Source organism: Melospiza georgiana, chromosome 14 (assembly GCF_028018845.1).
Source record: "Melospiza georgiana isolate bMelGeo1 chromosome 14, bMelGeo1.pri, whole genome shotgun sequence".
In the NCBI taxonomy this organism is placed as follows: Eukaryota; Metazoa; Chordata; class Aves; order Passeriformes; family Passerellidae; genus Melospiza; species Melospiza georgiana.
The window spans coordinates 17,165,021-17,177,821 of record NC_080443.1 but is presented as its reverse complement, the minus strand read 5'-3'; the positions used below and the strand labels follow the sequence as shown (position 1 = coordinate 17,177,821).

The 12,801-nt window shown below is 42.6% G+C and overlaps 1 protein-coding gene across 1 annotated transcript; it reads left to right on the top strand.

The window, feature by feature from the left end:
• Window positions 1-4,124: 4,124 nt before the first annotated feature.
• Window positions 4,125-6,871, top strand: SDR42E1 (short chain dehydrogenase/reductase family 42E, member 1). The gene is made up of 3 exons (XM_058034210.1): window positions 4,125-4,133; window positions 4,345-4,446; window positions 5,662-6,871. The coding sequence occupies exons 2-3, from the start codon at window positions 4,379-4,381 to the stop codon at window positions 6,767-6,769; spliced, it is 1,176 nt and encodes a 391-aa protein (XP_057890193.1). The 5' UTR covers window positions 4,125-4,133; window positions 4,345-4,378; the 3' UTR covers window positions 6,770-6,871.
• The last annotated feature ends 5,930 nt before the right edge of the window (window positions 6,872-12,801 follow it).

The following is a 12,801-nucleotide window of genomic DNA, read 5'->3' as shown; positions in this document are numbered from 1 at the left end:
CCATTACTGGAACTCACAGGAAAAAGCAACTAGAAGCACTTTGGATGGTCATCTCCACACACATCACCAGATGTATGACATTCCACAAGCAACACTGTACAGTCAGCAGCTGCCCTAAGAAGTCAGTGCTGACATTTTCAAAGGGTGTAACTTGCACACTTCTCTGAGCTCTTGGAGCTCCATAAATCTGATTTCCTGGTTTATTTCTACAGCAGCTCCCATCTGAGCATCAGAAACACAAACAAAACCAACACAACCATAACCTCAGGCAGGGAGAAAGTTCAATGACACCTTTGTCACAGAACACAAATCAATACTCTGAAGGTCACTAAGGAAACCTCTGCCAGAGCCAAGATGAAAACTCAGACCAGCATTTTTATCCAGAACACTTTCCCCCCTTGAAACATATTCCAGTCTCATCTAGACTGAAAGTCTGATTCTAATTTTGAATATTAAATTCTAATTTCCCTCACAATGTATGTTCTGTTTTCAGCTCTTCAATACTACTTTAACCAATTGGTTTTATATGTTTTAATAAGGCCATAAGCATGGTTGGTTCTACCTAGTTTTAAATCTTGTTCTCTTCTGTCATTGTATTGTTCAATTAAAAAAAAAATCACAATTAAGTAATACCTAAAAGAAATCAATCAAATAGTAAGAAAACAGTAAGCTAAGGTTTATTTTCCCAGATGAAATATTGCCTTGCTTCCTAAAATAGTACTGCTGGCACACTTTGTATTTTGATGATAAAAATAATTTTACTAGCAAAGTGTTTTAAATTGCAAAGGGAACCAGATGAACTAACATACTATGAAAGAATAATTAATTATTTAATTGCTGATTCTTTCTAACTTGCACTGTTTACAGCAGCTGCTTATTTAGCTGATTTAAGGATTCCTTTGCAGCCCATTTCAGGTTCACTGCAGATAATTCCCAGTTACACTGCAAATCCTTCTATCCTGACACATTTTGCCCTGACATGCAATTCAAGATATCAATGCAATCTCTTGAAGTAGTCGCATTCCCCGCATGCTGAGATACATGCAAGGCATGCTCCAAAAGCCTGGATCTTTAAAGGGAAGGGTTTACATGGTTTTTTAAAGGACACGATCTCAGTATTATGTATAAACTAAAACTGGAAGTCTGTTCATTTGATGGCAAAACAGAACTTATGATACATTCAGAAAGTCCATAAAACCTTAGGAAAAGCAGAGTCTCACAGGAAATGAAAAACCAGTAATAAATGGGTTGTGCAAAACTGAGATCTGAGAGTGTCATGTCTTAACACCAGATGTGTCACTGTCAAAGGAGGACAATATTTACCCACAGCTTCCACAGATGTCACCATTTTGAAGGAATGAATCTTCCTCACTATTCTGTGAAGCCAAAGAAGGACAGCTCACTATGATGAGAAATAAAACTGACAGTGGCTTAAGAGCAACATCTTTACAGTATCTAAACCACAGCCTTATTATAGTCACAATGTCCATAATTCTGAGATACCCTGTCACAATTCACTCTCTGTGGATGACATACAGAGAGCAAGATAAAGCAGAAAGTACAGAGAGGGGTGTCAGTCCTGCAAATTGTCCTGGATGGACACACCACAAAGTCCAGGGACAGACGTCACCCTGAGGTGAACAGCTGCCTGTTCAAACAGAGGGATTTGCTCACAAACACAGAGGGTGAGGCCACTGCTCTGAGAGCACAAAGCCCTGGGAGATGTGAGGGGAAAGTGGCTGAACATGGAGTTTCCATCCTTGGAGGTATTCAATGCCAACACAAACCCGTGGAACCCCTCTGGCTGCTTTTCACAGAGGTTCAACAGGGCAATATTCTTCCAGCCTCAGATATTCTGTGATCCTTCAGCATTCCATTCAAACACAGTTTCTTTCATCAAAAGAGAACCACCAAGCTTCCTAAACTCTGTAAGACTCAAAGGTAAAAAAAACTTCGTGCCCACAGATCTCAGGGAAAGTTCAGGACTCTTTTGGACTTTGCAAGTGATTAAACATTTGGGAAAATATTCTCAAAACCTTCATCAAGATTATGCATAAATCCTGAAGGTATGTGCAGACATACAGAATCCTTATATTTAGTATTTAGGAATAAGTAAGGGATTTTTCTGCTTGTGAGCTAGAATTCTTATACCTCTGTGAGCACATCATTGATTATGTGTCTGGATGGTATCTTAGGGGATGCCTCAAGGCTATTTCAAACCCACTCTCCTGCTATAGACAGGAGACAGGGAAATCAGCTATGACTGAGGGATGCCCTCCATACCAGACACTGCACATCTCCACAGGTGCAGCAGCTCTGTATAACCAGGTACAGCACCAGGTCCATCTTGAAATTTCTATTTAAGAGTCCCAGAGGTTCACCAGCAAGAAATCATTCCTAAAGAAAAAAATATTTTAGTACTTGCAGAATTCTTAGAATCTGCTTAGTTCTAACTCTTGCCAGCCATCCATCAAAAATACAACAGAGCCTACTGCATCTACTTCTGTCAAGGTTTTGCAAAACAGAAAGGAGTTTTGCAGAGTTTTAAGTAGCTTTGACACTGAATCCACTCTCTGGCATTCCCCAAGTGGCTCAGTTCTGCAAATGAAAAATGGAATACAATGGAATACAAGCCAGACTTTGATCATGTAATTCTTCATTGTTTTCCTATTACAGCTCTCTCTCACAGACAGCTGGGACTGCTGATGTGAGCTCAGGAGCACTTCTGCTGCAGCCAGGCAGTGCTGGGCAGGGTCTCCCCACTGCCAAAAACATCTCAACCTCTGCACAGGACCCAGCAGACTGCTCTGAGTGTGCTCCATGGTCCAGGCTCATGACAAACACAGCAGGATGTGGGACAGCCACTTTGATCCAGGGAGATGCTGTGAGGGCACATGGTGGGATATTCAGCTGTGGGACCTCCACAGTACCAGGGAATCACAGACTCACTAAAGCTGGAAAAGACCTCCAGCATCATCAAGCCCAACCTTTGACCCAACATCACCTCGTCAACTAAACCACAGCACTGCCATGTCCAGTGATTTCTGGAATGCCTCCAGGGCTGGTGACTCCAGCACTTCCCTGGGCAGCCCATTCCAACGCTTGACAGCCCTTCCCATGAAGAATGTTCAGCAGCAAGCCCAGAAACTCTCATGTCCACCCAAACTGACAAGAGTCAAGGGCTCCTCAGCCCCTCTTAAGTGTCCCAGACCTCTGCAGAGCTTCACATTCTGGGGTGACACTTGCAGGCACCTCCTGAGAGAATCTCAGGATGGTTTGGGTTGGAAGAGACCTTGAGGATCATGTAGTTCCATGGGCAGGGACGCCTTCCACTAAACCAGGTTGCTCCAAGGCCAGGGATGGGGCAGCCACAGCATCTCTGGGCATGCCATGCCAGGGCCTCACCACCCTCAGAGGGAAGAATTTCTTCCTAATATCTGATTTAACCCTACTCTTTCAGCGTGAAGCCATTCCCCTTTGTCCTGTCACTACATATATTGCAAACAGTCTTGCCTCATCTTTCCTCTGAGCTCCCTTCAGCTACTGGAAGACCACAACTTTTCTCTTTTCCCGGATGAACAATCCCAGTTCTCCCAGCTGGAGGCAGCTGCGCAGGTGGGGTCTCACCTGAGCGGGGCAGAGAGGCAGCATTGCTCCCTTCCCTGCTGTCCACACGGGGGGATCAGCCCGGGGAAGCCACTACAGGGCCGGGGAACGGGGGCATCAGGGGCAGGGTAAGGGGGGCTCAGGCCGGGGAATGGGGGGATCAGGGCCGAGGCATGGGGGATCAGGGCTGGAGCAGGTCCAGCTCCCAGCCACCAACATCCCCGAGCTCTTCTCCCACTGCTGCTCCAGCCCGGATCGATCCCGCGGGCTGCGGTACAAACACCGGGCCGGGACAGGCTCTGATTTCACCACCGAGCCCCTCATCTCAGGGGCTGTGCGGGGAGGGCAGCAGCATCACCGGCCCGGCAGAGAAATCCACACCAGCACAGGCTGACAGCAACACAGGCCCAGCTCCCGCCGCCATCTCGGGCCGCCCCCGCCCCGCCCGGCTCCATTTCCCGGGATCGGGAGCGGCGCCGCCCCGGGAATCGGCAGGGCCGGGCCGGGACGGGCCGGCAGCGCCGCAGGTACGGGGGCCCGGGGCTGGCACGGCGCTCCCTCATCGGGGACAGCCTCCCTCCCTCCCTTGGGAGCCATCCGGGCCCTGAATCGCCTCCTGCTCCCCGGGGAAGGGCCGGAATTAAAGCGCGAACGAGAGCGGTGGATAAGGACGGGAATGTGCAGCGATGGTAAAACGCGGACTGGTTTTTATGGGTGTGTTTGCGGTGTGTTTTGTAGGTCAGTTCCAGCACACGGTGCGAAGGGAAGGAGGATGGAAGAAGGAAACGCTGCCAAGGAAAGAGTCCTCATTACTGGAGGAGGGGGTTATTTTGGCTTCCGGTTAGTGCATTAAATAGTTAATACATACAGGAATAAATGTAAGAGGTTGCTGCTGGGGAGGCAGCAAAATCCGTCTGTAAAAGGGAGACCTGTGGGCCTGAGACACCTGATCCAGGTGTTCCCATCTTCTGGTTCACTCGGGGCCTCAGTTTTAAACAACCTCAGTCACTCTGTTTCCAGAGGCTGTAAGTAAAGCTGTTATCCCCTTTCCAAATGTCTGGCAGCAGCTGCCTGGCAGACATTTATTTACCTGTGTGCTCATCTCTGTAGAGGGCTGGGATCACCACCGTCAGCCCGCTCTGAAGGACAAGCCTACACTTGTTTTCTTTTCACCTGCAAATAGTTACACGTATGCTTAGCTCTATAGGTTAACAACTCCAGCTGAACTCTCAAGAATATATTACTTTCATGAACAGTGGTGGTTTAGAATTAGGGTTGTTAATAAGGTGCACATATCGTGGAATCCATTTTCCCTTGCTGCAGCCCATGTAAAGAAAAAATCCTATTTTGAGCCCTAGACTATAACTGCTCACAGAGGGAGAGAGATCACAGTCAGAAGCAGAAAATAAAGTCAATTTCAAGTCAGGGGAAGGAAAAAAATTCTCAGGAGATGCCTATCTGACTTCTGCTTGGCTTTTCCCTCCACTCTCACACCCTTAAAACACAATAGACATACAAAAATGTAGGAAAGGGGAAGAGAAACACCAGAGTTACACTTTGTGTCAATACCTGTGACTTGGAGTGAAATGTAGACATGTGGCAAAGCATTCACAGCAGCTTAGAAGCTTCTCTCCCACTCCTCTGTAAATTTTGAACACAATGGCAAAGACCACCCTGTTGTTTTGCTAGAACTGGGATGGTACAAAAGCAGTAAGATAAAACAAGTAAAGCTTGTTTTTATAAAAAATATTTGGCAATAGTCACACGTTTGAAAATTGCTGTTGCTAATCTCTTCAGAATTTTCATTTACAGCAGTTCTCCCTCTTTTTTCTTTTTCTCCTTTTTCTCCAAGTATTGATGGAATGTGAGAAATCAGTTCAGTACCTAAACTATCACAGCTGAATATTCCCTGTAGTGGGGGGCTGAGCATTTAAAAGACTCCCACCAGAAAAATAATCAGCATAAAAACAGTTAATAGTCTTCTTCCCCTTCCAGGTGAGATGTTTCATGCACCATGGTGCCATATCCTAACTCATGGTTTCTGTCATGTTTCAGTTTAGGTTGTGCCATATATCAAAAGGGAGTGGATGTGATCCTCTTTGATGTGGTGAAGCCCCTTCAAACCATGCCAGAGGGAATGAAGTTCATGCAGGGGGATATCTGTTGCCTGTCAGAAGTGGAAGAAGCTCTCAGAGATGTAATCTGCGTGTTCCATATCGCTTCCTATGGAATGTCTGGCAGGGAGCAGCTGAACCGAAAACTTATAGAAGACGTTAACGTGAAAGGAACAGAAAACGTCATCCAGGCCTGCAAGAGCAGGGGAGTGCCCAGCCTGGTTTATACAAGTACCTACAATGTGATATTTGGAGGCCAGATTATAGAAAATGGGGATGAGTCTCTGCCTTACCTACCTCTGCACCTTCACCCTGATCACTACTCCAGAACGAAATCCTTAGCTGAGATGAAGGTGCTGGAGGCAAACGGTGCTGAGCTGGGAAATGGGAGAGGTGTCCTGAGGACCTGTGCTCTGCGGCCAGCAGGGATCTACGGGCCTGGGGAGCAGAGACACCTGCCAAGAATAGTCAGCTACATTGAAAGGGGACTGTTTAAATTTGTCTATGGAGACCCTCTGAGTCTGGTGGAGTTTGTACACGTGGACAACCTGGTCCAGGCTCACGTCCTTGCCTCCGAGGCCCTCAGAGCCAGCAAGCAGCACATTGCTGCAGGCCAGGCCTATTTCATTTCTGATGGCAGGCCTGTCAATAACTTTGAATTTTTCCGACCACTGGTGGAAGGTTTGGGTTACAAGTTCCCAACCTTGCGCCTTCCCCTCTCCCTTGTCTATTTTTTTGCATTCCTTACTGAAAGAGTTCATTTCCTTGTGGGGCACGTTTATAACTTCCAGCCCCTCCTCACTCGCACAGAGGTTTACAAAACTGGTGTCACACACTACTTCAGCATGGAGAAGGCCAGGAAGGAGCTGGGCTATGAGCCCCAGCAGTACAACTTGGATGAAGTGGTGGAGTGGTTTAGAGCCCAGGGATGTGGATCAAAGCCAAGAAATTACACCATGATGCACCTGGTTAGGGATGGAGGACTGCTTGTGCTGCTGATTGCTGTGCTGGTCTCCTGGCTTCCATCTGCAGCGACATTTTCACTCTGAAAGATGAAATGCTGAGGACAGAATTTAGTTATGTTCTCTGCTTACTCTTGGTTTTGACAGACAGGTAATAAAAGATTTTTTTAAAAATACATACTTGTGTGATTGAGGTAAATAACAGCTTTATCCACAAGGAATGGAACTGCTGAGTAAAAAGGTGCAATTTTTTATATATTCATTCTCTTCAAAGTGAAATTGATCAGATCACTAACAAGATGAAGCTCAGTATTACTGCAAACAGCATTTTACTCTCAGGTACAACAGCACAATACAGTGAATGGAACAAATGTCCTTAGGCTGACTCTTCCTCCCTGATGGGATTTTACTCCTGATCCCTGCCCTTTATTCCTAGAGAGTTTGTGTTACATGATCCAGAGGAGAATAAAGTTATTCTTTGATCTCATTCCAAACCCCAGTTCTTCTTCCCAGCTTGGGTGTATATATGCCTAACCAAGATTAACTGATAAACTTCTAGACAATAAATAAATGAGGTTTTTACATGAATACATTCTGGTGTGCTTTCCTGAGTTAACTCTGAGATCTAATGACATTTCTGGAAAATGCACCATGCTTAATCTAAATTACCACAAAGTGCTTGAAGCACCACAGATTTGTAGATTTTTCTAACAGTAAAATATGCCTGTTTAAAATGAATGAGCCAGCTGAAAGTGCATTCATAAATAAAACCTATGATTTTTCCCAGCATTATTGAGTGGTTAAACAAATAATTCATCAAAGACATTTGGTGAGCGATTGCGTTCACGTTGCACTATTTCTAAAACACTTTTAGCCATTAATAATATTTCTTTAACACCTGACACCATCTAAATAGAATTTCAGCTTTGTGATACGAAGATAAACACTTGCTACAAGGAAACTCATAATTTTGTGGAATTTCAAGATTAGAAGGTAAGACTAAAAGTACAGGTCACAGCTGTCCCATGCCATTCCATCTGCCAATCTAATACATAAACTGAGAAACTTCACCTCAAATTTTAAACACAAAGTTGTTTTCCCTTAACTCATCAGCATTGCAGCTTCTGTACCCCTTGATAAAAGCAGAATCCTCACAGAATTTAAAACTTCTCTTTAAACTTTAGTCTTTCCATTTTAATTGCTGAAGCTACACTGATCTTAAATTAAGAGTAACTTCCAGATACTTCTGTTCAACTCTGCTGCAACCAAAATGGGGAAGTAATGAATAAGAAGCAGAGCAGTTCCATTTACTGTTAAAGGATTCTCAGAAAACAAGAGGCCTAAAGAGAGGAACCAAGCTAGAAATCCACAGCCACCCCTGCTTAGATTTTTACAGCTCATGGTGACTAAAGACAGCATTATTTTTTTACTGTTCTCTTCCTGATAATTTTACCTTAAAAACAAAACCCAGCCCACGCTATTGATAACTTTTTGTATTTTTATGCTTAACATCTTACTTTTCTCCCTCATTCTCCTACCAGTAAGTACACCATGAAAGAAACTAAATTTAATACTTAGCTTGAGTGATAGCTCAAGAGAGAACTCACTTTTTTTCCCCTCTCTAATAGCAAATAAGCTGTTTCTGTAGCAGGAGTGTTGCACTCTCTTATAAAGAGCTTATGTGTCTCCAACTGAGCGCTGATGGCACAGGGGCCTCTCTCCAGGAGTCATTAATATACAACATCATCTGCAGAAAGAAAAAATCTTCTTTTTAATAAAACAGAAAAAAGACATCCATGACCTCATGAAAGCACTGGGCCGATGCTCTCTTTCCAACAGCTCTGTTTTTTCAAGTGGAAACCACTTTGTTCTTTTCCCCTTTAAGTTCTCTGGCTTTGACACAGTGTTATCAGAAATAGATTACAAAATTCTAATGCCAGCAGAAGACAAAACCAAAATGTAGAAGAAATTGCACAAGCCTGTTGCACAGAAACAGCATTGGTACTTCATGTCAAGTCTTCTAAAAAAATGGTTTTAACATAGGGAACTGAACTCCTGTGCCCCAGAGGAATTTTCCCTGCTATTTGTCATCTTTCAGCAAAGCTCAGCTACTGCTATTTATAATTATCTCAATGGTGGGGTTATGAAAATCATCTATGGAAGGGTCCTTAAGCCAAGAATCCTAAATCCACACTGTCAATACCAGCTGAGGTTCAGGCCCTGGTCAGGTTTGAGGTACGGCAGCAGCAGCAGCTCCTGACAAGACAAAAAAGCCCCACAAAACCCCAAATACCAGAAGTCCTGCAGGAGCTGAGCTCAACACGTGAAGCTTTTCATCTGCCTGGAGTCAAGGCCAGAACTCTGATAACAGAGCAGGAGGAATTGTTTTGTCCCAGTGGCCCAAGAGTGCTCCAGCACACGGGATTAATGTGGGGACACACCCCGAGCCATCATCAGAGCACTGATTAATTCCCCATCAATCAGCTCCAGCTATTAAATAAACCTAAGAGCTGACCACAGCAGAGGTGAAGGATACACTTACTCTTTCCAAAAGGAAAACAGGCAGTCTGTGGCTTAAAAAGATACTCTAAAATTGCTTGAAAATTCATCCCTGTAAAGACAGTCACAGCTGCTCTATTTGAAGTATTTTACAACAAGAATTCTCTCTCCTTTCTCCTGTTTTTTTTTTTTTTTTTTTAATCATTACTCCTCATGCATGAATATCTGGGTAAATTAGGGTAATTAATTCAAGTGTTGTGTCCCTTTTCAAATTTTCATCTTACCTATTTTCCGGAAACTGAATTACCAGAAATATACCTAAAAATTGGAAGAGCAGAATGAAAATACAGCTCAGATTCAATTTTTCCTAGTCCTCAAAATTACTGAACAATTGATAGGTGCCTCACTATAAAGGATGATGCTGATGTTTAAAGTGAATAGTTTAAGAATGCTTGGTCAGCTACTTCACCTCAGACACAGCATTTCAAGGTACAAATTTGCAAGATATACATGAAAATTTATACTTCTCATGTGCATTTAAATATATTTATTTTAGATGCTTAATCAAACCAGATTTTTCTAAGTCCTTCTCCTAAGGGACCCAACCAAAATGTCCCTTTGTTTCTATTTATTACTGATTTCCACATACTTTCCAAAGTGCAGTGTCGTATTAAATAATTCACTATGTGCTCTTCAGAGAAAAGGGTCCTGAAGGCTGATAATTTACACATATTGTAAAGAATCTGGGGATTAAACTAATTCAGGAGTACAGAAGTGTTGGGGGAACTACTGCTTTACTTTAGTCAAGCTCACAATTCTCGTTTTTGCTGGAGTAACAGCTAAAAATGTAAACTAGCATTGAATTCAACTGCTTTTAATTTAATTTAAATTATTTTAAAACTAATAGCTGAGCATGTTTATAAATGCCGTTATAGATCGGAAGATAAATTCATCTCTGAACTGTAATTTTCATTATATTTAACTTCTATTTCTCAGGCTATAAAGGGAATTTCAGTCTGGAACAAAGCCAGCTAGTTGGACTGCAAATAAAAATGCTGACACATGACTGTAACAGATCTCAACCACTGCACTTCAGCTTCCACACCACATTCAGATTTTTCCAGCTGGTCTGGAGAATTCAAACGTAATGGATGGTACACAATTCACATCTTCTCAGAGGTTGAAGAACTGCAAAACTAACAAAATGCTTTCAACAGAGAAATATATAGATATGTTGGGGCAGAAAATCGTGACAATACAGGCAACAAAACACCTAAATGTAGTAATTTTTTAGACTCCAGAACTCATGCATTCCAATACTCACTAAGGTGATAAAGACTCTTTGTCTGATTTAATGACCTTCCTGAAGAATTGAGCTGCAGAGACACCTCATATGGATTCATGTTCAATATGCATGCAATTCTGATCAAAAGATGAGAAAAAATCTATTCCCAAGACTCCCAACAATTAAAAAAAATCACCACATAAAGACAGTGCACCCACCCAGCAGCAGTTCTCCCAGCAATCTCACAGGCAGAACGTGTTCTGATAAATATTTTTTGTAAACATCAATATTACTGTCCTTCCAAATTACCACAAAGTTTGTATCTGTCTCTCACTGAAAAAGGTTGGTTTGGAGTCACAAGTTAAACTCGATCTTTGACCTTTTCCTTCTGCCTCGTGTGTTTGGAGCCAGAGGAAGTGCCATGATAACCATGTCTACTGAAACAATCTCTAAGTCAGTTCATCTTAAAAACACAGAAATGCCCTTCTTCCAACCTCTGGCAGAGCACACCATACCACACCAGCAGATCACTCTTCAGTAAGAACTCACTGCTTCAAATGACTGGCAAAAGTAATGAAATTCAACAAAACAATGCTTAAACAAAAAAGCACCTGGCATCATTCACATCAACATGAGATATCAACAATTTTTTATTAAAATAAGTTATTTCAATGATTTAAAAGAATATAACAATTTAACAATTGTTAACTTCAAAAATGTATAAATGTTTTCCCTCCTGGATTAAAAAAATTCGCACACACATTCAAACCTACTTTCATACTCAAACAGCTGCAACTGTGATAAAGTTGCCTCAGAGCCTGCCCCAAGGAAGAACTGAGAGGTGAGGTCTTGCAGATAAAACACAGAGTGCAAAACCAAGAGAAGAGTTAGAAAATAGCCTTGCCCACCACTTGCAAGTCAGCAGAAGACTCATTGCAGTATTTTCATTCTGCACACAGTGTAACACCATATTCTGGGGAAAAGTTTTACTGTAAAACAAAATGCATTTGCATAAATACTGATGGAGTGGCTCTTATAACCCCTGACATTATGCATGAGTGGAGAATGTGCACAGCACTTTTCAAAATGAGCTAATTCTTAAATATTTGCACAAGAGCAGCGTGAGGGACTCACTCCTGTGTCCATCACACAGTGGCTGTGCTGTGTCAGGAATACACACCCCAGTGAAGGAAGCCAGGACAAATGGACAGTTTGGTTGGGTCTGCTCTAGAACTGTGCTTAAAAAGAATTCTGACAGGCAGAACAATCCACACCTGGATAATGAAGATAAAACCAGCTCTATACAGCAGTCTAGGTTATAGCTCCACCTCCCAAATCCACAGTTGATGTTGATTTTTTTTTCTTTGAGCAGGGCTTACACCCATCTAATCCTTGAACAGGTCAATCACAGCTGGGTACTGATTTCAGGAAGGAGGATGAAAAGGAGAGAATTGCCTTTAACTTTTCTCTGTTTTCAGTTGGGTGATTAGTAATTAATTTCTTTATAATAAAAAATTTACAGAAGCCACCCCATTGTGGGATACACTATTATAACACTTTCATCTCTCAGACAAGACTGTCTTTGCAGAATAGCTAAAGCCTCAAGGGGGTTCCTCAAACCATCATCTGTGAATGCACAATGGCATCAATTAAGAGCCTCTTGAAACAACAGAACTCACAGCACGGGGAGCAGGAGAAACTGAAAATTGCTGAGGCAGCTGCATCAGGCCATGAATCCCAAATCCGTGCAAGTCCTCTGTGATCAGAAGTACAGCTCTGTGGAAGCAGTATTTTATGCCTCAGGCAGTCACTCCAAAAACTGAGCTCCTCTGCACACATTTGAACACTGAAATTGGGAATATAGATAGCAAAACTCGTCCCATGTAGAGATACAACAAACAGAAATTTGATGGTAACAATACAGCACAAGCACAAAGGACCAACACATACACAAATGATGACAACTGCTGTTAAATATTCCATCGAAGGCCTTTAGTTCTGCTCTGGCAGGAAAATACACTTGCTAATCTAACAAGTATTCTCATCTGCAGCTTCATGTTCTTGATTTGATTAAAGGCACCAGAAGGATGTACCTCTATATTTGTGCACACTATCATTCTTGGATTAGTTACATTTTGGGAAAACAGTCTACATTTACAGAACACTATCATTTGACTATCGTCTATGTAGGATTGCAAGATTAAAAATTGACAGTTCATTTAAAAATTCATTTCTAAGCACATTAGCAGCTGAAAGGATTTGCAGAAATGATACTGTACAAAAGTAAGTGCTCCTCAGAATTTTAAATACCTTCCCTTTCTGCAAACAAATAGAT

What these genes read in the sequence shown, in the direction of transcription:
- SDR42E1 (XM_058034210.1), top strand. Translation starts at nt 4,379, where the DNA reads ATGGAAGAAGGAAACGCTGCCAAGGAAAGAGTCCTCATTACTGGAGGA. An exon ending in GGGGGTTATTTTGGCTTCCG is followed by an intron (nt 4,447 to 5,661) that starts GTTAGTGCATTA and finishes GTCATGTTTCAG; the next exon opens with TTTAGGTTGTGCCATATATC.